Consider the following 24,559-nt stretch of genomic DNA (forward strand, 5'->3'; position numbering starts at 1 on the left):
AGTTGCATTTTATGCATATACATTATACTGTATGTTTTTCTTTATATAGTTTTATACCAACTTTAAATTTAGTGTGATGTTTTCTTTGTACAACATAAATCTAATCTTATCTATAAAGCAAGAATGTACTGACAATTATTTATTTATGTGTGTTTGCTTTAGCAATTACTTAGATTAGTTTGAGGCTTAGGTTCACGTTGTTAACTTGTTGACACTTTTGTGGACTTAAAAATATCCTAAACAACTTATTAAATATGAATAAATTAATAAATATACATACAAATATGGTAATATTAAATAAATAAATGAGTAAACTATAAGTAATGTCAACTAACTCAGAGTATAAGTAGACTGTTAGGTTCGTGCTAGTAGAATAACACTGACCATGAGCAGCCATCCTTTGTTTATATTTCTTTAATGACTTTATAATGGCAGGAAACCCTACCTAAAACAACAGAAAAAAGAAAACGGAAAAAAGCTCTTTCCCATTGTGCGTGTGTGTGTGTGTGTGTGTGTGAGAGAGAGAGAGAGTGTCCATCCCTCCCCCTCCTCACATGTACATAACTATGGTGAATCTGGACTTTAGACTGTGAGTAATGAAAACTGAATAGTAATCTCTGGGCTGTTTCTTTTTTCAACAAGTGGGGAAAGGTTAAACTCATTTTTATGCGACGGACAGGACGCTCTGAGACCACACTGTCACTCAGTTAAATGAGCTGGAAAGAGCCGATGTGGCTGACATCTCTCAGAAGACTCGAGGTTTATGTGACGTTATAACTTCAGTACTGAGAGAATCAGTGTAAGAAAAGCATCATCTCTGTTTGCTGCTGGTCAGTGTGATGGAAGAGACATGTCTGCTGCTCTAGAGAAATACTGCGGCTCCGTGTTTTGGGTGAGTCTTCTGTTTTATGGTTTTATTTTGTATATCGAATTTTCATGTTTCCAAGTTTTGAATGATAACACAGTCAGATTCTACAATTCACCACAGCACAACATGCTAAAGTAGTAGTAAATTCATGAAAAGAGAGACCAAATTATATTTTATCCCACTCAGAGTCGAATTATGCTGCTGGGACACATCAGAATATGCCTTCTACTCAAAATGCAGCTCAGAATGTTATGAATTCAATGTTTTTAAATTTATGATTATTTTGTAAAAGATTTTCGGTAACACTTTACAATAAGATTCATTAATGTATAAACTAACATGAACTACCAATGATCAATACATTTGTTACAGCATTTATTAATCTTTGTTCATGTTAGTTAATGAAAATCCAGCTGTTCATTGTTTGTTCATGTTAGTTCATAGTGCATTAACTAATGTTAACAAACACAACTCTTGATTTTAATAATGAATTAGTAAATGTTGTAATTAACATTAAGCAAGATTAATAAATGCTGTATAAGTGCAGTTCATGTTAACTAATGTAAATAATGAACCTTATTGTAAAGTGTTACCAGATTTTCTGTTGTCCGTTACAATTGACACTGGTTAACTAAAGCTATTAAAACATTTCTGTTCATTGAAATGAAGCTGAAATAAAATAAAAATATTATTTGAAAAACTTCAACTAAACGAAAATTAGAAATGTTGCCTAGGCAATTAACTGAAAAAAAATAAATAAAACTGAAATAAAAATAAATTACACCTAAATATAAAGAATATTGATAAAGATAAAAAATAATAATGTAAATATAAGAAAATATTTAACAATATATAAAAAATATTAAATAATAATAATAAATTGACAAAAGCACATGACGAAATGCCTAAAAATAAAACCTAATTCAAAATATTAATAAAATTAAAACTAAATTAACACTGGTTCTGAGCAGTATGTGGATTTGATGCAAGTTATTTTAAGAAAATGTAAAATGAATGAAGTCTTAGGCAAAATTATTGCAAATTAAAGTTGTTTTAATGAAAGTGATTTTATTTAAAAAAAAACAAAGATTATAGACTAATAGCTAGAATTACATTTTGCTTTCATTTATAGCCACTCACACATTATATATATATATATATATATAATATATATATACAGTCAAACCAAAATTTATTCAGACACCTTGAACATTTCATTCATTAATACAGTTTATTCGCTATAGTTAAAAAAAAATGGTAATAAAATATGACAAGATCTCAGAGTTAAACTGTCTCAGAAAAAAAATAATCTTAATTATGTCAAATAACATTTGACATAATTTTTGGTTCCAAATTTTACTGGTAGTCCACTGTATGAAGAATTTTTGGGTATAATATGTCACAGTTTACTTTATTTTGCTGTCCTCACTTACATAAATGAACTATAGTGTCCTGCACCCACTAGTAAAAATATATCAAAAATATCAAAAATGTCTGAATAATTTTTGGTTTGACTATATATATATATATATATATAATGACATGCTATGCTCAGTATGTCTAGATGTTTACCCATCCTTAGTTTTATGCTTTATGTTCAAAAGATAAAGGTCAGTTAATAAGTGTGGGTGACAGACAAGAACTGGACAAATTCATGAATGACAACACACACACACACACACACAAATAACATAGAAAAGTTGAAAATCCATTGAAAAGAATTCAAGGTCTGGAGCATAATGTCTTAAGTTGCAGTTTGTGAAATAGATAATAGGTAATTTCTGGAAAAAATCATTCTGAGCTCATTCATGGCAGTGATAGTAGTAATAAAATCACTAGAGTCATAAGTTGTTTTATGTGTGTAACTACAATAATAACTTTAATCATTGACAGTCTGACAGACTCAGCAATATCATGCTGACATCTGCTCTGAGTTGAACTCCTGCCATTGTGTCATTTTCACTTATGTCATGTCTTTCATTCAGTGCCTCTTACTCTGATGTGTGTGTGTGTGTGTGTGTGTGTCAGAATGCCTCGTACCTGCAGCGTCCGGACCCGGATCTGCCGCTGTGTGTGGAGAGGACAGTGCTGGTCTGGCTTCCCTTAGCGTTCCTGTGGCTTTGTGCTCCGTGGCACTTCTCTAGTTTCTGTAAGAAATCTGCCAAAACTCCAGCCTCAAGACTCTACATCTGCAAACAGGTGAAATCATGTCAAATATCATTCATTTCACAACAACAGTCATTTAAAAGATAATTCAGTATCAGGGCCGCAACATCCTAACATCCTTTCATCAGTGCCACACCTGCGTTCATTTAAATGACAGGACATTACAGTAATCCTGCTACAAATATACAACAAATATTAATACAAAGGACAGTTTATAAGTTTAAAGTGCATCTTTACAATCCATTATCTTACAGTCTTATCATAAATATAACTATCTTTTATAACCTTTTAAAATAATTATCAAGACCTTTGTAATATCATCATTTATAATTAATCAGTTTATATATCAAGCCACAAAATATATTACATTCATGGACATTAACTCATTCATTCCTTAAGTTTTGAGATATTTGTTTAAACTTTTTTTGGTTGCCTCGATGGAATAACATTTTTTATCATTTCACCTGGATGGTTTGTGTATGGCGGGTGTTTGGCGCCACGCTGTTCATCACATTGTTCACTCCAACTTTTATTTTCGTCCGAAAGATTGTGGCCGGCCTCCTGTTGCTGACAGCGATAGCGGAGTTAGCGCTCACTCTGGGTGAGGATTATGGGCCATCGAGTGATTCCACCTGCGCAGAAACACCCAGCGGTGTTGTACACCAATCCTGTTCTGTTCGCAGTGTCATGGGTAAGTTTATTATTCGTGTAGACATGCAATATACACTACATTTACATGCAGAGCTGTAAATGTACTCCATAAATAATTTGAAATGCTCATGAGCAGTTTGTGTTTGTGTAGATAGTTGTGATGTTGTGCCAGGAGTCCATGCGGCACAGGGTGAAATCTGTGGACTCCGGAAGCCTCTTCCTGTTCTGGCTGCTTCAGGTGGTGTGTGCGGTTTTCCAGTTCCAGACTTTACTGAGGGAAGCACTGGGACAGGTACAGAAAACACTCACAGATACTGTACATACAGGATAATGCATGGCATCCTTTTGCTAACGTTAAAGGATTAGTTCACTTCAGAATTAAAATTTCCTGATAATTTACTCACCCCCATGTCATCCAAGATGTTCGGGTCTTTTTCTTTCTTCAGTCGAAAAGAAATGAAGGTTTCTGAGGAAAAATTCCAGGATTTTTCTCCATATAATGGACTTCACTGGGGTTCAAGGGGTTGAAGGTCCAAATGTCAGTTTCAGTGCAGCTTAAAAAACGTTAAACAACTTTTAGTATAAACTACAAAATGTCCTCCTTCAGCACGTGCTTCACCTGTCTTGATTTTTATCAAGTAAATGTAAGAATAACTTTGATATTGTCAGTAATATGTCAAGATGAACACTTACTGGACTGAAGGAGCCCAGGTTTACTTGATTATCCAGACATCATTTTTTAGAAAAATCATAAGTATCAAATATGATCATCAGTGTTTTAAGGAAGATTTATTAGTTCATCTCTCAATCATCATTGTATTGTATTGCATTATATGATTTAAAACTACAGAGGTTTGATCATAAACTAAGCATTTAAAATATCATCTTACTAAGACATTATTGGCAGATATTGATATTTATATGCATTTTATGTCAGTTTCTGCTGTACTGTTATAGAGATCTCATTGATTTACATTACAAGCCTCAGAATTTCATCTTACTTTTTGTCCATATAAATATCAGCATCTGCACCAAATTGCATATTTCTGCTCATTTTGAATGTTTGAATAAAACTGAGCTGTTTTTTCTCACTATATCATACTATATGAGCCATAAAAGCATTGTGAAAAGAGCTATATAATCAAAATTGACTTGACTTGATTTCAAGTTTTTTAAATTGATATTAATATTGATATTAATATTGACAAATGCTGTAAAAGGTTGTTCATTAATAGTACATGACACAGTGTGACAAATGCATCAATGTAAGTCAACAAATTGATCATTATTGTAAAGTGTTACTGAAATAATCATGTTTTTCCTCAGGATGAAGTCACTGATGTCCCGCGGTTCTGCCTGTTCTACATCAGCTACGGACTGCAGCTGATCGCTTTGGTTTTATCAGCCATTGCTGACATTTCACCTGAAGTTAAAAGACTTTCAAAAACGGTACAGAAAGCAGATGAGAAATAGCACTTGTAATGTCACTTGTAACAAATGTATATTTTTCCAATGTACTTTCTCTAATTTTTCACAGAATCCCGAAGCAAAAGCAACGTTTCTCAGCAGAATCACCTTTAACTGGTTTAACAGGTGGATATGAATTTATTGTGTTTCTCATCTTGCATTTTTGTAGTTTTTTTTTTTTTTTTTTTTACTGATTAGCACATTTTATTTACTAACTGCATATCGCTGTTGTGTCTATATGACACACAAATTCTGTGTACGCTATATAATATATACACATATATGTGGCTTTCTTCTGCATAATACTCTTGTAAATCTTTTTCCTCAGTATGGTGTTCAAAGGTTATAAGAGGCCTCTGGTTCAGGAGGACATGTGGGATCTGAATGAGAAAGATTCCACTAATTTGATCTGTGAGCAGTTTGAAAACATTATGACCAAAGAGCTGAAAAAAGCTCGCAATGCCCTACAGAAGAAACGAAACAAGCAAAAGACTAATGATGATGGTCAGAACGGCTTGGCCAAAGGAGTCAGTCAGGATGTTCTAGTTATGGTAAGAGAATCAGAGTTCTGCAGATTTAGAAAAAAGAAAAGAAAAAAAAAAGTGTTTTTTTGCATTACTGCTAATTATCAGTGTTGGTTTACACAGCAGACTGAAAAAAAAGATATATACTGTACAGCCAAATGTATGTTTTTCTCAATTTATATTTATGGTTTGGGTTCAAACCTTAAATTCTGATGTAATATGAATCAAAAATATTTATTTTCCCAAAGACATTTATACGATTATTTATTATAAAGACCATACACTGAAAAAACGTATGTTGAATGATTTAAACAGGCTATATGTAAGAATTCTCATGTATCAGTCGCTTTTTGCATTGCCAATATATGAACAGGTTGTAACGAAACTTGAAAAACAAGACCTTCCCCGACTTCCTAGGTTGTCTATGAAAGCCTGTAGACTGATTTTTAAGTTAAGGACTCGGGACGTTTTTGCCGGGAAAATCAAAGGAATGTGACGGTTACCCGCGCTGCCGAGATCCTTTCTTCCGTTCAATAGACCCTTTTCACATTTCCAGGTTTCTCAGAAGCGTCATCACAGTCTGTGAAAAGGGTCCATGAGGCATGAAACGAATGTATTCAGGATAATGCAGAAAGCCATTCTGGGGTGCGTTTCCCAAAAGCATCATTAGCCAACTAACATCGTTACTAACATAGTTCAACGATTTGGTGTTTCCCGAAACCATCGTTCAAACGAACATTCACAAACTGCATCGCAAACTTGTGTGGTTGGAACAACAGCTCTCGAGCTGTGGGTAGAAGCAGAGTTTCTTGTTTTTATGACATGTGGACTTAATAAATCATTATCTTGAGCAAAATAAGCAAGCTGACATCAAGTACAATGTATATCTTTTATTTCGAATATATACAAATGTCATTTATATATTTTAGTTTGTCAAGAGATTTAAAGCACCGTTTTTGAAGAGTGCGCATGTGCGTACGTGCACTAGAACGTAAGAACAAGCATTTGATTTAATCTGGAAATAAAGCAAAATAACTGAGGAAAATGAGAATTAGTCCTCTAATGCCATGTCTGTAATTTATAGCAAAAAATCTAGCATTAATTCAATCTCAAACAGATTAATTTATAGAAGTTTTTACTCCACCACCTGCGTGACGTCATTCACCAACGTGGTTGAACGTCAGGTTTGCGACAATACGGTTTCAGGAAACAGTCATGACTAGCTAGTTGATTTGTTCAACGATGCATCGTACTATGGTGGCAGCGAGTTACATTGTTACGGGAAACGCACCCCTGTACTGTAATATCAACGTGTCAGGCAAAGAAATTCAAACTAGTCTCACATGGTCAGATCTATATAGTCTAAAATATAGGCCTACTTTATGATCAAACTATCATCATAACAGTGTAATTTTAATTACCTCATCTGTCGACAATCACGATCTGTGCATGAGAGCACAAGCAGTAAGTTGCTAGCTGTAGTTCACTTAACGGCCACCGGTGTCGCTAATAACAAGGGTTTCTGAATTCTACATAAATGCCCTTTAATGGACATGAATCAGTTAAGTAACTCAAGCGTAGCCTAATTTGTTCATGTAAATTCATCATAATCGAATTAAGTTATTTTGAAGTCATCAAATTAAATCAATATAATATATTTTTGCCTTTTTACAACTTAATTCCATCATGAACAAAAGTTAAATCAGCTACAATAATAGAATTTTCACTTAGGATGAAACTGAAAACGTTTTTTGTTAGTCAATGTTTAATTTAGTTTAGGCTACTTAATATAAATAAAGACAACTTCAAAAGACCTTAATGTTTATTGTGTCGCTTTTTAAAATATGCATCATATTTTCTGTTATGTTCTAACAAAAAAAAAAAAAAGAAAGAAAAATGAATAAAACCCACAATAATGTGTGCAGTAAGTAAAGCTGTCAGTATGTGTTCTTCACATCAACACTCAAGAGATAATACTATTTAATCCTATTTTATCACTATTGTGTCTTTCTTTTCTTTTTTTCCTCTCAAAGTAATTCATTGTTTGACTGATTAGTGTTTTGTGATGACCTGTTTTGTACTGAGGACCAAACACTTACTGACGCACGCACAATATTTCTTATTAGGAGGAGACAGGAAAAAAGAAAGCCAAAAAGAAAGCGAAGAAGGATTCTGAATCCGACTATCCTCAGTCCTGGCTGATTCCCACCATTACCAAAACCTTCAAAGGTGTGCTTATAGAGTCAGCCTTCTTCAAACTCATACAAGATCTTCTAGCATTTGCAAGCCCACAACTTCTCAAGTAAGTGGTCTTCTGCATTCTTTTCATTTCTGAATCTGTACCACAAGACTTGGACTTTATGGTCTACAAAAGAACCTCACCCAGCTAACAGGAAACGTTCTCAGAATGTTCTCTCAAATTTATGAACAAAATGTTCATCCAGTAACGTTAATAGAATGTTTGTTTAAAGTTATCTGGTCTTTAATAATGTTCTTTAAAACATTAGCACAAAAACATATTTATACATCATTCATGGAATGTTTTATTCCTGAAACATTTTAGCTGGACGTTCATCTAATGTTTTTTAAATGTTACTACTTGTTTTCAGAATGTTCAGAGAAGATTCAAAAGTAACATTCCATAATGTTTGAAGAATGATACAATGGAATGTTTGCTTAACGTTCATAGAACCACGAAAACTGGACATTTTTAATGATCAGAGAACAAAGTTTTAATAACGTATTTGTGTTAGCTGGGCAGTTTTTATCTTCTGACCTCTTTACATTGTCTTTCTGAAACTGGTGGAGCAATATGATGTTGTTTGTCACAGGTTAATGATAGCCTTCATTCAGGACAAATCAAGTTATGCATGGACCGGCTACATATACGCAGTGCTGCTTCTGTTGGTGGCGTTTTTACAGTCTGTTATCCTGCAACAGTATTTTAATCAATGTTTTATCCTGGGTATGAAAGTACGCACAGCTATCATGGCAGCTGTTTATAAGAAGGTACACTGTTATATCTCTGCTTTGCATCAATTTATAGTCCTTTTTCCTTTTTTTGCAATATTTGTGGTTTTAGATGTCTGCTGAAGTGCCCATATTATGCTTTTTCTGATATTACCTTTCATGTAGTGTGTAATAGAGCTGTTGTAAGTGAATGTAAAAGGTTCAGTTTCAAAGATCAAAGATCAGATAAATGGAGTTTTTGTCTCCCAGAAGAAAGAGCCGATTCTGAACTGAAACGAGTCGTCAGTAATTCCAGTCTCAATTCCTGCTGAACCTGCATATGTTTGCAACTAATTTGCATAATGCCAGCCCATTGGCTGCCAGAGAACAGCGTCTGCTTTGCCCCGCCCTCAATCACTGTAGTTGTATCTGAGACTGGAAGAGTTTGGTTCGTGTTGTTCATGTCGAGAAGACGCTGTTTTCTGCTGCCAAAGCAAATCCACTTTGATGAGATTGATACGGTAAAACCCACACCATCGTTACTGTTCGTCTCAATGTGTATCAAGTGATGAGATTCATATATGATAATGAGCGTTTGGTTACGACCAATCACAACAGACTGGGCCATCTGACCAATCAGAGCAGAGCAGCTCTCAGAAAGGTGGGGTTTAGAGAGACCGAATCCTTCATTGAATAATTTCAGACACTGAGAGAAAAGAGCTGATGCTGCAGTGGATATTATGAGAAATGTTTTTAATCTTGTATGAATGTAAACTCCAAAACAACATTAGCAACCTTTAAAAAAGCATAATAGGGCACTTTAACAGTCTAATCATTTAGTTGTGTCATAGCCAGTGGATGATTTTGTGATGACTCATTATTTACTGGTTTCTTTCAGGCATTAGTTGTATCTAACGACTCTAGGAAAGAGTCAACTGCTGGAGAGATTGTCAACCTGATGTCAGCGGATGCTCAGAGATTTAACGACGTCACCAACTTTATTCATTTGCTATGGTCGTGTCCACTGCAGATCGCTCTGTCCATAGCTTTCCTCTGGATTGAGCTGGGTCCGTCTGTCCTAGCGGGCCTGTTGGTCATGGTGCTGATGGTGCCCATCAACGGCTGGCTGGCCACCAAATCCAGGAGCTTCCAGGTGATTCATAAAGCATTGCTCTTGTAAAAGACTTGTCTGGTTACAAAAGAAATATAGTTTGTCCACTGCATCACTATCCACTAAGTGCAACATGCTTCTTTTCAGGTGCAAAACATGAAATTTAAAGACTCACGCATGAAAATTGTGAACGACATATTGAATGGAATCAAAGTAAGTGGTGTCTTACACTCCTCTAGCATGCCTCAAATCACATTTCCACTTACAGGACAAATGAAAATGTAACATCTTGTTTTGTTGACATGTATTTGCTAATTTCTTTGTCACCTGTGTGGTAGATTCTCAAGTATTACGCCTGGGAATCATCTTTTGAGTCTCAGGTTCAGGAAATTCGAGAAAAGGAGCTGAAGGTGATGAGGAAATATGTCTACCTCTCATCTGTCTCCATCTTCATATTTTCGTGTGCTCCAGCTATTGTGAGTATAATAGTGTTTTATATACAGTGTGAAATGATTTTCTATTGCAAGGCACCACTGTATCTGTCAGTGGATTGACAGCAAAGTTGAAAATCTACACTGTTTATTCAAAATCTTGAATGAATGAATCACAGAACGCAAGCAGCACAACTACAACACTACCATCCCATTATAGACACTGAAGTCATGTGTTATCGTCTGTAGGTGTCTCTGGCGACCTTTGCTGTATTTGTGTCTGTGGATTCTGATAACATCTTGGATGCAGAGAAAGCTTTTACCTCCATCTCACTCTTTAACATCCTGCGCTTCCCGCTGGCCATGCTTCCGCAGCTGATATCTAGCATGGTTCAGGTACTATACAGAATCTATACATTATTTTATATGTATATTGTTATTTATACAGAAGCATTTTATTGCTACCTTTCAATTAACTTTGTTTGCAGTTTTAAAAGTATTTTTGAACTGTTTGAAATTACTACTCAATACTTGTTTCAATGTTTAGACCAATGTATCTAAGAAAAGACTTGAGAAATTTCTGAGTGGCAGTGATCTGGACACGACGGTAATCAAGCATGATGACAGCCACAGTAAGTCAAGAACTCATTTCAGTATTCTTAGACAAACTTAGCTGATTTCAAATTGTTTTAGAAAAGCTTAAATCATTTTTTGACGTGCTCATTACTGTTTGCAGTAGCAATGTGTTCTTGAATAGTTGTGTTCTGTAAAGACCATACTTCAGACGAACAACAGCAGTTTCCCAGCTAACATATTATGTTCTAAGAACGTTTTGCTAACGTTCATTGTAAGTTTTAAAAATGTTATTTCAGAATGTTCTATAAATGTTCAAAAAAATGTTTTTTCTTTATGCAAAAGTTAAGGGAACATTCCATTTTATCATTCTTCAAACATTATGGGAACGTTACTTTTAAATGTTCTCTGAACATTCCGAAACTAGTAACATTTAAAAAAAAAAAAACGTTAGCTGAATGTTCAACTGAAATGCTTCAGAAATAAACATTCCATGAACAATGTATAAATAACATTTTTGTGCTAACATTAAGGAAACATTCCATTTTATCATTCTGCAAACATTATGTAAATGTTACTTTTGAGTGTTCTCTAAACGTTCTGAAACAAGTAGTAACATTTTAAAAACATTAGATGAACATCCCAGGTGACATTCTCAGAACTTTGGCTAATGTTCTGTCAAGGTTCTCTCAAAGTTATGAACAAACGTCCTTCCAGTAACTTTAATAGAACAATCTTTCAAAGTTATCTGGCCTTTAATAATGTTCTCAAAACGTTAGCACAAAAACATTATTCATACATGGAAGTTCGTCTATCATTTTTAAAATGTTACTATTTGTTTCAGAACTTTCAGAGAACATTCGCGTCAGAAGTTTACGTCTGATATGGGCTTCAGAATTAGGTGTGGCAAAATGGCTCAATAGTGCCACCTACAAAATTTCAATTAAGCGCCTTTCAATCTACGTTTCACGTACAGGTATGAAATTCGGTAGACAGATGTAACAGCCCAATACCTACAAAAAAGTCCCGGGGTGCAAAATCTGTAAACCCAACAGGAAGTGAGATATTTTGAATTTCCTCTGCAAAATTTTTGCAGTTTTCGTCATTTTCGATGTTGCACTTTAACAAACTCCTCCTAGAGCTTTAATCAGATCAACATCATATTTTATCAGTCTAATCTAAAGGTTTTTGAGACATTAAATTGCAAAGATCTAGAGTTTTCACTAAAGGGTGTGTCCGTGGTGGCCTGACAAAATGCGATGTTTCGCCATGAAAGAAGAAGTTGTTGTAACTCGGGCATACAATGTCGGATCTGTCCCAGACTTCACATGTTTGATTAGAGTCCTGACCTGAAGACATCTACATGGCAATATTCAATTACAGTCAAAGCGCCACCTGTTGGCATAATATTTTTGTGAGATCATTGTTAAAGACTGGACTTTGAAATATAAATATAACTTTGAACAAACATTCTTTTGATGTTACTGGAAGATGTTTGTTCATAACCTTGCCAGAACATTAGCAGGGTTAGTATGAAATCTCTGAAAGTGCTCAAATGTTCTTCATTCATTAGGTGCTGCAGTGAGCATAAATGATGGCACATTCACCTGGGAAAGAGACACAGAACCAGTTCTGAAACAGTGAGTTTTGCCGTTTCATTCACTACAACGCAACACTATCATATTTTTACACTATTACAGTACTAGTGTGCTTGCATGAGTGTGTGCTCTACCTATCAATTTTCACTGTGGTTTTTAACCAATGATTGTATTGTTCAGTGTGTCTCTGGACGTTCATCCGGGTCGTCTGGTGGCAGTGGTTGGAGCCGTGGGTTCTGGAAAGACATCGCTGATATCCTCTCTGCTGGGAGAACTGCACTGCCTCAAGGGCTACATTAATATCAATGTAATCAAACAGATCTTATTATGAAAAGATCTCTTGAAAGATTAATGTAACTCTTATTTGCTGGCTGGACATTAGTCACGTGTGTTTCTCTCTCAGGGGTCAATGGCGTATGTGCCGCAGCAGGCGTGGATACAGAACGCTACTCTCAGGGACAACATCCTGTTCGGCTCTAAGCTGGAGGAAGAGCGTTACCTGTCTGCGGTGGATGCGTGTGCTCTCGGGCCAGACCTGGATCTTCTGCCTGGGAGAGATCAAACTGAGATCGGAGAGAAGGTAAAGCGTGTCTCTTTAGAGCAGTGCTTCCCAACCTTTAGTCCTTGACGAGAGGTCCCGGGTTTAAATCCCGGACGAGCCCCCACATTTGTCACGACCGGCTCAAAACCGTGACAAATGAAAGGAAGACATAGTAAGGTTGGTAATCTTTACATATATAATAAAACTGAGACTGGTGAACGTAAAGTCACAGTTGGTATATTCAATGGTGGATTTAGGCATGGGCAATATGGGCCAGGGGTGCAGCGTTTATTTTATAATGTGCATTCAATGTGCAAATAAGCTTTGAAAATGAGAAAGAGACATTTTATTTGTGTATATAACATTTTTAAAGGCACAAATGGTGATATGGTGGCAATTCTTTTAGAGCACCTTGAATTCAAACCACTTTATTTTCCTAATCCATTTAAAATACAATTACATTCCATATGAATAAACTCATCACAAATGCATTGGAGTAAAGAGTACATATACTTATTCAAAAATGTAGGTAGAGAGTAAAAGTTGCTAATGTCTTTAATACTCAGTCAAACTACAAAGTAGCCAAAAAGTTACGTTACTAATTGCATTTACTGGAATACTTTACACCACTGGCTGTTGGTCCTGACAATGCAACTGCAATAATACATGTTCACTTGTGTGCTTGCTGTATTTAGATATTTCCACCGCTTATTCTCTTCAAGAGTTCAAACATGTGCAGTGTTGCTGTGTATCCAGGAACGGGGTTGGGAAACACTGACTTTGAATCTTTCATTTTTCCTCTGCTGTGCCACAGGGCATCAATCTGAGTGGGGGACAGAAACAGAGGGTGAGTCTGGCCAGGGCGGTTTACAGCTCCGCAGACATTTACCTTCTGGATGACCCGCTGTCTGCTGTCGACTCACATGTAGGAAAACATCTGTTTGAAAGGGTGATCGGACCCAAAGGACTGCTCAAAAATAAGGTAGGAGACTAATGTCAAAGTGAATACTCAGAATGGACTTTTTGCCACACCTTAAGAAAATTTACTGGCCACAAATATTTGTTACCAGCCATGAAACATATATTAATCCTTATTAAAGTTACAAAAGTTATTCAGTCAAGATCAGTGAGTGATTTTTTCTTTTCTTTTGTTGTTTGATTAACATTAAAAACACAGACAGCAGCAGGTTTATTAGGCTGCTGTCACTTTAAGAGCTGCATGGATCCAATATACTGTTACACATGCGTTTTCTTTCTCCACTGTTTACGTTCATTTAAGACATAACTAACTATGTTTACAGGATACTTGTCAAGATGGGCGTTTTGACATAATTTTGTTTGAATATGTCTGTTCAAGCGCAAGAAGACGTAAAAGAGAGCTCGATTCAGTATTTGTGGGCTGTCTGAGACGCAGATTTCTGGGCGAACGCTTCAGATGCTCACTATATTATTATATATGTATGTCAAAAGCATGTGTTCTGCTTGACTTAAATTTCTGCATTGCTGTTCTATTTTTTTCTCCTTCTCTTTCTTTGTAGACTCGTATCCTGGTAACACATGGGATTAGCTTCTTGCCGTATGTAGATGAGATTGTTGTGTTGGTGAATGGGGTTGTGTCTGAGGTGGGATCATACAACGCTCTTCGGGCCAATAAAGGCGCTTTCTATGAATTCCTGGAAATTTACGGCAAAGAGGAAAACAACAAAGCTGATGCCAAGAAAGGTTTGTCTGCCATCCAACATTTGCATTTTCTGCTGAGCTTCAGATATTCTCCTAAATTCTAAAATGGCCATATGAGCACATTCTGAAAGTTTTATTACAATGTCTACATGATTCAGCTGCTAAAGTTTGGGTTCTTTCTTTCTTGCTTGCTTTATTTCTTGGTGCAAGTTGTCTTTCCTCTGTGTTTTCATTTATTCAATATTAGCCAAAAAGCTGCAGGGATCCACACTATGAAAATTAACTGGAAATAGTAGACCATTTGGGCACAAACTCTTTTCAATATCCAATAACGTACACTACCATTTAAAAGTTTGGAAAAACTTTCCAGTGTTTTTGCACTACTTGCATCAAAACGTGCACAAGTCTCTATGTACATAAACTCGTTTATTTTTCTCTTTGGTCAAAAAGCAGCAGCTCAGGAGGCAGCCTATGAAGAGATCGATACCCTGCCGGAGGTTTTGGAGCCACAGGCCGACGGCTCTCCAGAGGACATCGTCTCAAGCACACTGAAGAGAGAAAACAGCTTGCGCAGCAGCCAGCGTCACATTCGACAAAATGGAAGGTAAACCAAACACACCATTGAATAACATTCCACAAGAAGAACAGAAGATTTTATTCCAGACATGCACTATTTCACTCAAATATAACTTAATGTTGCTCCAGTTGAGCAAGTATAGAGTGCAACAGTCAGGTTCTGGAGGTAAAAACTCCATTCATTTTCTCCACAAGGAAATAGATTTTTATTGATAACTTATAAACCTTTCAAGGCGGACCTACTGTGAGCTACAAGGATGTTAATCTGATAGTATTTGCCTCTGTTGAAGCCATCAGCTCTCATTATTTCAATTTAGTTTAAAAACTACATTACCCATGATGCTGTACAGAAAATTCCACTAATCACAGTTGCCTCAATCAAAAGTGCCAAGATCTCTTTAGCCCCGCCCACTCCCACGAATCACATAATCGAGTTGAAGCACTGCTAATGAAATTTAAAATACATTATTTTAATAAATATAATCAACATTTTGTACAAATAAGTAGTTTTATGTTTCTCCATCATTTTTAATTCAATTATGCTGTTTGCAATGCTTCATGGGATTGTAGTTCTTTCACTCACTGAAGCCGTTAAGTTCACAGTCTTGTATCTTTGTATTTTGTCCGATTTTCAAATACTTTTTTGCTTCAAATCAAAGTTTGCAGTGTTGTGATTCTCCTCAGAGCTGGTAGGCTTCGTTCATGGCTTATAAAGCTTTAACCAAGACTTTTTTTAAATCCCTATGGGAGAAATGAATGGAAAAAACTCTATAGTCATGATCTTTCAAAAAAGCTACTGAAATGCAACAACAGACTTCATTGCAAGAGTGCAGTTTTGTGTTCACCAAGACCAATGTATATATATTTTTGTCTTTAGTGTGAGAGTAAGGAAGAACAGCTCTCTTCGAAGTAAAAAAGACTCCGGTGATAAGAAAGGACAGCGACTGATTGAGAAAGAGGCAATGGAGACCGGAAGGGTACTTAATAGCAACTAAAAGCAGTTTTGGTTCTCAATGTTTTGTTGTCTATTTTCCCCTCAGTAATTGTGTGCAAATGATTTTTTGATCTATAACCCAGGTGAAGTTCTCAGTGTATCTTCAGTATCTGAGGTCTATGGGCTGGTGTTACGTCTCCTTGAGTTTCGTCTTCTACTTCATCCAGAATGTGGCCGTCATTGGTCAAAATCTGTGGCTCAGTGAATGGACTAATGATGCTGAAAACTATATCAACAAAACCTACCCAAATCATATTAGAGACACGAGAATAGGCGTCTTTGGAGGCCTGGGATTAGCACAAGGTATGAGCAGAAAGAGGTTTAATAAATACATTTACAAACAGAATGAAATGGACGACATGATATTTTGTGATTTTAAAGAGGCCATATGATGCTAGTTTGTTATTTTGATTATTGGGTGAACTACACATATTGTACATAATTGTAGCTCCAGTATTTATGCTAATGTCTACAAAGCCCCGCCTTCCGAAAAGCTCAGAGTGCTCTGATTGGCCAGCTGACTCAGGGCGTTGTGATTGACCTGGATCAGTGTTCTCTGTAGAACAAATTCCTTTGTGTGAGACTATGCGCTTTGTAACTTTGCAGATTTTATACATGCACAAACAGATGCGTTACACACTAAAGAAAAAGGAAAACATAAAAAAGCTTCATATGACCCCTTTAAAAGTTTGGGATTATTTTCTTTCGTATTTTTGACAATGTGATATTATACATGTATAAAGTGAAAAATGTTGGAATACATTTTAAATTATATCAATATAGTTGCAAGCAACGATGACGGCCCTAAGCAGTACAACGTCACCTGGTTGGTCTAGAAAAACAATATAAGTAGAGTAAATATAAGAGGAGAGGACTGTTTTAAAGTCTGTATGTGCCACACATGCGGCTGTCAGCTGGTGGCGTTGTGACCGTGAACCACAATAGTCACATCCATTTGATCAGTCCCTATAGCCAAACATACAGCCCCAATTTGATCTAAATCATATAAAGCACTCAGAAAACATGAGACTTTTCCTGTTTACTTTTTGACAACGTTTGAGATATCAAAAATCTGTTTGCAATTTAGCATCTCTAATGTCTGTGAGAATCGCATGAATAAATAAATAAATCCACATTAAATTCAAAATGACCTGTTTGTCGGAGCTAATGATTGTAATTTAGAAAGTTGTCCGGCTTGATGAGAACAATTTGTGTGCTGAGTTTGGTGGCTGTAGGTAAAACTAACTAAGTCTTTTGTTTACAGAGAAAAAATGGTGGACACAGGATGAGCTTTCCTTTATGACTAAGTGATGGTATGTCTTTCTCTGCCAGGATTTCTGGTGTTTTTAGGCACTATACTCCTAGCTGATGGATCCATTAGTGCGTCCAGGACTCTACACACAAATCTGCTGTCTAATATTCTGAGAGTGCCCATGGTGTTCTTTGATACCACACCTTCAGGACGAGTAGTCAATCGTTTCGCTAAGGTATAGATGGGCCCACTTTTAACACTGAACACGATTTTATTGATTTTTGCTATAAAGACAAATCAAAGATCTACAAATTGCAATGAATTGTATAATTAGTGGGCCTGTATGAAGGCCAGAGACAAGTTCATTAACATTCTGTACAAAATAAAGGTTCCAAAAGAGTGTTTTCACAGCGATGCCAAAAAAGAAGCATATTTTTTCACCTTTCAGTGAACAGTTCTTAAACGAACCATTATTTCTTAGCGTGAAGAACATTTTAAAAATCTAAAGAACGTTTTGTGCAATGGAAATATTCTGTGGAAGTTAAATGTTCTTCATGGAGCCATCAATGACAATAATAAAAAAAAAGAAAACTTAATTTTTAATGCTCTGGTGCTCTTTGGTCCTTTTTGACCCTCCAAAAAATTACGTTTTTTTTTTTTTTTTTTTTTTTTTGAATACTTCATCGGAATGGTGTGAAACTTGGTAAAGAAAAAAATCATGGACATGATTCAAAAGGTTAAATGGTCCTGAAAAAAATAGTCACACTTGTACTGTTCGCTGTCAAAAATGAGTGCAGTGGTAACGAATGGGAAGCGGATTTCATCTAGTGGAAGCATTTGGTACTGCGCCCAAACAAAATCTTACTGAAAGCTCATTTTTTGAGATATCAACCTCAAATTTGGAACACAACTTGTTTAGATTTATTTGTTTAGGCTTTGATTTTCAAGCCAGTTTTAGAGTTAAAAATGGAAAATAGTATTTTTGTGCATTTTCCATAACAATAAACTTAAACTTAAAATAATTTAGCAAGTGTCTTCTTTAAAAAGAGAACAAACTTCAGCATGTGCTCCAAAGCATTCAAGATTTACGACAGTTTAAATTGTAAATTAAATTTTTAGGTCTGTATGCTCAAAAAGTGGTTTACAGGTAATAAATGGATTGTAACTGCTGCATAAATATAATTTAGTACCATGAAATCCCCTAAAAATACGAAATATTAATTAAAAAACTTTATCGAACTAAAATATAGTACATTAATTTCATTGAAATAAAAAAACATTATTGAACTAAAATATAGTACATTTCATTGAAATAACATTTAAAAACATTTATGTCATTTTTGACCTCCACTCGAGCAGCACCAGAGACTGTAGTATATTGCAAGTATATTATTAAGTATTCTGCAGATTCATATAAACATAGTAATCTTACTGGAATCTCAACACATCCCAAGACTGTGAAAATGATAAAATCTGATATGAACCTCAATTTTTTTTTCTCTGATTTGCCTGTTTTAAAACTGAAATATTGTTTTCAATTTGGCTTATATTTAGGATATCTTTACTGTGGATGAGATGATCCCGATGTCCTTCAGATCCTGGATTCTCTGTCTTCTCGGAGTTCTAGGGACCTTGTTTGTTATCTGTCTGGCTACTCCAATCTTCACCGCAGTTGTTGTACCGATGGCTGTTGTCTACTACTTTGTGCAGGTAACAGTAATGATAAAACAAACAAAAACCTGTACTAGTCTGTGGACACTTTGCAACATGTTTCTCTCATACATAGTATGTAAAAGAATTAAAATCTATTCTGCTATTCTGCATTAAGTTTGTATAAACCTGCTTTGTGTATTTCAGAGGTTCTATGTTGCTACATCCAGGCAACTCCGACGACTGGATTCTGTATCTCGATCTCCCATTTACTCACACTTTGGAGAAACCGTATCAGGAATCTCTGTTATAAGAGCGTATGGGCACCAGCAGCGTTTCCTAAAGCAGAATGAGCACACCATTGATCAGAATCTCAAAAGTGTCTATCCTTGGATTGTTTCTAATAGGTCAGAATTTTCACTATATATCGAGCTTTTTGTCAAGAGATAAATCTGTGTTTGCTTCATAATGTTGCTTGTTGGATTTCAGGTGGTTGGCCATGCGGTTGGAGTCCCTGGGGAATCTGGTGGTGTTTTTCTCAGCTTTGTTTGCTGTAATCTCGCGAGACTCTTTGAATAGTGGACTGGTTGGACTGTCCATCTCATACGCCTTAAATGTAAATCTTTTTTGATTTTGAGGTACCTGTGATAGGCAGTCAAATAACCTCTCCATTAAGTAACACTACTCGTGTTCTTCTTAGGTGACTCAAACTTTGAACTGGCTTGTGAGAATGACATCAGAATTGGAGACCAACATCGTTGCTGTGGAAAGAGTGAACGAGTACACAAATATCAAAAATGAGGTAGAGAATTAAAGCATTTTCAGGTGTCAAATTTTGTGTTAATGATCTAATAATGATTTTCTTAATCTCCCAAACATTATGAACTATAGACGAGCCAAACACTACAGACAGCTTGATAGAAACACGTTCCTACTATAGCAGTCAAAACCTTCACATGGACATTTACACATCTCCAGTTCTTAATGGCTTAAATTATAAAACCCCAAATAAATAGTATGATCACATTTTCCATGATATGCAATAATGGAAGAACATTTTTTTGCAATTGTAGCTAGATTACTAGATGAAAAATCACCTGAAAGAACATTAGAAAATTAGTAGATCATACTTCATAAATACCTGTAAGGGAATATTTGCACAGACATTCTTCTCCAGTTTTACCATATTTGAACAGATCCATATGAAATCCAACGGTTTTGAAAACTTTAAATGGAATTGTTGAAATGTTTTTCTAAATTTGGTTAATTTAGTGATAATCTTTGTGTCTCCAGGCTCCGTGGGTCACCAGTAATCGTCCTCCTGACGACTGGCCCGCCACCGGGAATATTCGCTTTGAAAACTACAAAGTTCGATACCGGCCTGAGTTGGAGCTCATTCTCCATGGAATCACATGTGACATCGAAAGCACTGAGAAGGTGAGGAGATTCTTAATGATATATTGAAAATGCCAACATGGAGCGATAAACAGTATTATACACTGATCATTATCAAACAAGACTTAAAGGGCTCTGGTTCTGTTTCTGCCTTAGTTGTGTGACACAGTTGGGTTTTAGGAAGAAGCGATGACTCAAATTCAGAGTTAGATAAAGGTGCAGTAAGCGATTTCTGAGAAACACTGTTGATATTTGAAATCAACCCAAACAAACACGCCCCTCCCTTCATTGCTCCACCCCCGAAGGGTGTCTATCATAGCTGTAGCGAAGCAAAATAACACTTAGTGGAAAAATAAAGCTAAGATTGTGAACGAACAACAATGAAGAACAAAAACTGAACACAAAGTACACAAGAGTATATACAAGCAAGAGTTCTTTGTTCACCAGCTCCAGACAAACAATGACACTCAAAACTCCTATAGATCATGTAACCCCTTCGGTTCTACTCACACTGCTCCGAGTGGGATTCGATCCGGCATGGGAGGCGCACACGCTAACAAGGATGCTAAAGACCGCAGCCTCTAGTGTCAGTCACTAGTGCGCCTCTTGAGTGGCCTCTGGCCTCTGTTATACTAACATTACAACAACAGCATATCTTGGTTCTGTGAAACAACACAACCTCGGCGTCCATTTCAGGCCTTGGCGCTGGAAAGCCCCCTATGCTGATTGGCTCACTCTCTCTCTCCTCCCCCATCATGAGTAGACACGCCCCCTACTGATGAGTGGCTCACTCTCTCTACTCCCCCATCATGAATGGACACGCCTCCTACAACTGATTGGCTCACTCTCCTCCCTCATCATGAATAAACACACCCTCTACTGCTGATTGGCTCTCTCTCCTCCCCCATCATGAATGGACACGCCTCCTACAACTGATTGGCTCTCTCTCCTCCCCCATCATGAATGGACACGCCTCCTACAACTGATTGGCTCACTCTCCTCCCCCATCATGAATAAACATGCCCTCTACTGCTGATTGGCTTTCTATTTCCTCCCCCATCATTAGTGAACACACCCCCTACTGCTGATTGGCTCACTCTCATCTTAAAAGCTTTATATGTTCTAAAGCTTGTATTCATGTGTATATTTTTAATAAGATTAATTTAAACATTGTCAACGCGTCAGACAGCAATATGATGTAATAATATGCCTTGATTTCATGTACCTCAGTATTTTCTGAGTATTTGATTATTCTACATTGTCACTTGAATATATTTTTTTTTCCCATTTCCTGACTTTTCCCAGATTGGCATTGTTGGTCGAACTGGTGCAGGCAAATCTAGTCTGACCAACTGTTTGTTTCGCATCATTGAAGCTAGTGAAGGTCGAATCATCATCGACGGTGTTGACATCTCCACCCTGGGGCTTCATGATCTCAGGAGCAGACTCACCATCATTCCACAGGTGCGTTGAGTACACAAGATTCATTCACATTCATTCACCAAAGGTTTGCACAGTTGTTACCAAGGGTTGCAATGTGCGACGCTGCTATGTACTCCACATTAGCAAGTCTGTCCTAGACTTCCACATGGCCGTGGAGGACAGGCACAGATGGGCCGTCTCAGCGTCCTTCACCAGATGAATCTGCCTGTAGTCACATTTCTCAAAGCGACTGAATGCATTAAATGTGGCCCTACAACGGACCTGGGTTCTTCTAAGCGTCATAAAAAAATACATTTAATGCAAAGCAGCATCTGAGAATGTCCCGCAATGCTGACAAAAAAAAATGAATGCTTTATTACAGGACCCAGTTCTCTTCTCTGGGACTCTGCGGATGAACCTGGACCCTTTCCAGAAGTTTAGTGATGAGGAAATATGGAATGTTCTGGAGTTGGCTCATCTGAAAGATTATGTTCGGGGTTTGCCGACAGGACTTCAACACGAGGTGTCGGAGGGGGGAGAGAATTTAAGGTTCGTATAAACATGAACATGTTCTTATGCATCGATCAGATGTGCTTCGAATTCAAATGAGTGCATCTTGGGGTGCATCAAAATTGGGTGGTTAATTGTAATATTGATACTTTTCAGTTTGTCTAGATTTCAGCATAGAAAGTTTAAACTCATAGAGTTTAATTTAGTTCTGGTTTCTTTGGTCAGGCCATTTGAATTAGAAGTAGGGCATCCTATAATAGATTTTAGTGTGTAATGTTTCTGTTTGATCATGAAAAAGCTCTGCAAAGTTCCTCCAGCGGGAGTTCTTCTCTGTATCAGTGTCAGTGTTTCTGAACTCCCTGAAACGCCTCCATTGTAGTCTTGAGTTTTCTTCACAATATTCCTCATTTACATAATTCATACACAGAATAAAGGGGCGGGGCCTGTTTGAGTTAGTTAGTAGTGTGTTGAAACTGGTGGTTATGGTAAGGGGTGGGACATTTCCCAAACACCAATCACAACACACTGCTCCAGCCAACCAATCAGAGCACATTGTGCTTTTCAGAAGGAGGGGCTTCATAGAGACAGGAACTAAACAGAGCGTTACTGACAGACTGGGAAGAGAGGAGCTGCAACAATGAGGAAAATAATCAACATTCAAGCATGAAAACCTGTTCTAGTAGAGCCCAAAAACAAAATAGGGCATAATAGATCCTCTTTAATTCTTTTAATTTGCAGATGTACGTCTAGTTTCTGATCTTGACATGTTTTTGTGTTTTCACTAGTCTCGGTCAGAGACAGCTGCTGTGTCTCGCCCGGGCCTTGCTCAGGAAATCCCGCATACTCATCCTGGATGAAGCCACAGCAGCCGTGGATCTGGAGACAGACGATCTCATCCAGACCACCATCCGCAGAGAGTTTTCCCACTGTACTGTGCTCACCATCGCACACCGGCTCAACACCATTCTGGACAGTTCACGGTGAGCAGCCTTCAAGTTATTTCTGTAGAGCTTGTTTCAAAGAGATGTATTGCAGTAATAACGTCTTAAATTCAATAAGATCCTTATTATCCAGTTCAATTCAAAGCTTGCCTTAAAATGCCTTAATACATACTGTTGTCACAATATTAAAATATCTGCAGTCGGTATCAGTACCAGTAATATTGGTATTTACCAGTTTTGATACCACAGCAAAAATGAATTTGTTATTGGAAGACACTCCTTTTAACTATTTACTATTAAGTAAATTTAAAACATTAATTATTATGATATTAAAATCAGGCTGATATCGTGTAGTCCGATCCCAGCATTAGTCAAACCACAAACATGAGCCAAATTACTCAAAAGAAGAGCGGCACCTTTCCAGCAGGAGTTGAGATCGTCTCTCAGGTCTGGTTTTATCAGTCAGGTCAGTGATAAATGAAGTGATCCTGACCTTTCCTCTTCTCTTTGCTGCAGGGTAATGGTCCTGGATTCCGGTAAAATCGTGGAGTTTGATTCGCCCAGTGAATTGCTTAACAAACAGGGACATTTCTATGCAATGGCGAAGGATGCTGGAATCCGAAGCGAGGAACATACGTATTCTAGCCTATGATGTTTAATTACTGTTAAAAAAAAGCTTTAGTCTGGAGGACCAAAATCATAAAATGTTAAAGATTTATATTACAGTTTGTATGTAATTTTGTTATTTTTGCTGATGTGTTGTTTGATATGGGTTTGTGTTGTGGCAATAAAGTTTGCATTTTGTGTACACCTGTATATTTATATAAAGCCATGTCACGTTTGCTCTTTTCATATAAAGATAGAGTGCACATATTTGATAGACAGCAGTTTAGAGAATCAGATTATCATATTCTGAGTTCAGACATGATAAGGTCGATCGACGGCTCTTGTGCTGGTTATGATGAAAAATAATTTTGGCTAATTCCTCCTTTTTGTCACGTTCCTTCCCAGTCTACAGTCTTAGAAGAAGGTTCTATATTCCATCAGGTGCTTCATCTATAGAACCTTCCATCATGGGATCATTTTAATTAATTTTGTTTTAATTCATTTTTATTTAGAATAAATGTTATGAATTAAGCAGATTGCTTCATGAAGCTTCGAAGCTTTATGAATCTTTTGTTTGGAATCAGTGGTTCGGAGCGTGTATCAAACTGCCAAAGTCACGTGATTTCAGTAAACAAGGCTTCATTATGTCATAAG

The 24,559-nt window shown here is 36.7% G+C and overlaps 1 protein-coding gene across 1 annotated transcript; it reads left to right on the top strand.

The window, feature by feature from the left end:
* Nucleotides 1–567: 567 nt before the first annotated feature.
* abcc2 (ATP-binding cassette, sub-family C (CFTR/MRP), member 2) lies at nt 568–24,107 on the top strand. Its single transcript, XM_051917218.1, is given in 33 exon segments — nt 568–892; nt 2,897–3,067; nt 3,581–3,667; nt 3,669–3,725; nt 3,837–3,977; nt 5,012–5,134; nt 5,223–5,278; nt 5,481–5,703; nt 7,803–7,978; nt 8,508–8,685; nt 9,524–9,778; nt 9,884–9,949; nt 10,075–10,212; nt 10,417–10,563; nt 10,715–10,799; nt 12,314–12,380; nt 12,519–12,645; nt 12,742–12,918; nt 13,694–13,861; nt 14,418–14,601; nt 15,010–15,163; nt 16,013–16,112; nt 16,213–16,432; nt 17,462–17,616; nt 18,936–19,091; nt 19,239–19,438; nt 19,521–19,647; nt 19,732–19,833; nt 20,325–20,468; nt 21,732–21,890; nt 22,231–22,397; nt 23,144–23,338; nt 23,816–24,107. Coding segments are annotated over 33 exon segments (4,683 nt in total). The 5' UTR covers nt 568–850; the 3' UTR covers nt 23,952–24,107.
* Nucleotides 24,108–24,559: the final 452 nt, after the last annotated feature.

Source organism: Ctenopharyngodon idella, chromosome 13, assembly GCF_019924925.1.
Source record: "Ctenopharyngodon idella isolate HZGC_01 chromosome 13, HZGC01, whole genome shotgun sequence".
NCBI lineage: Eukaryota > Metazoa > Chordata > Actinopteri > Cypriniformes > Xenocyprididae > Ctenopharyngodon > Ctenopharyngodon idella.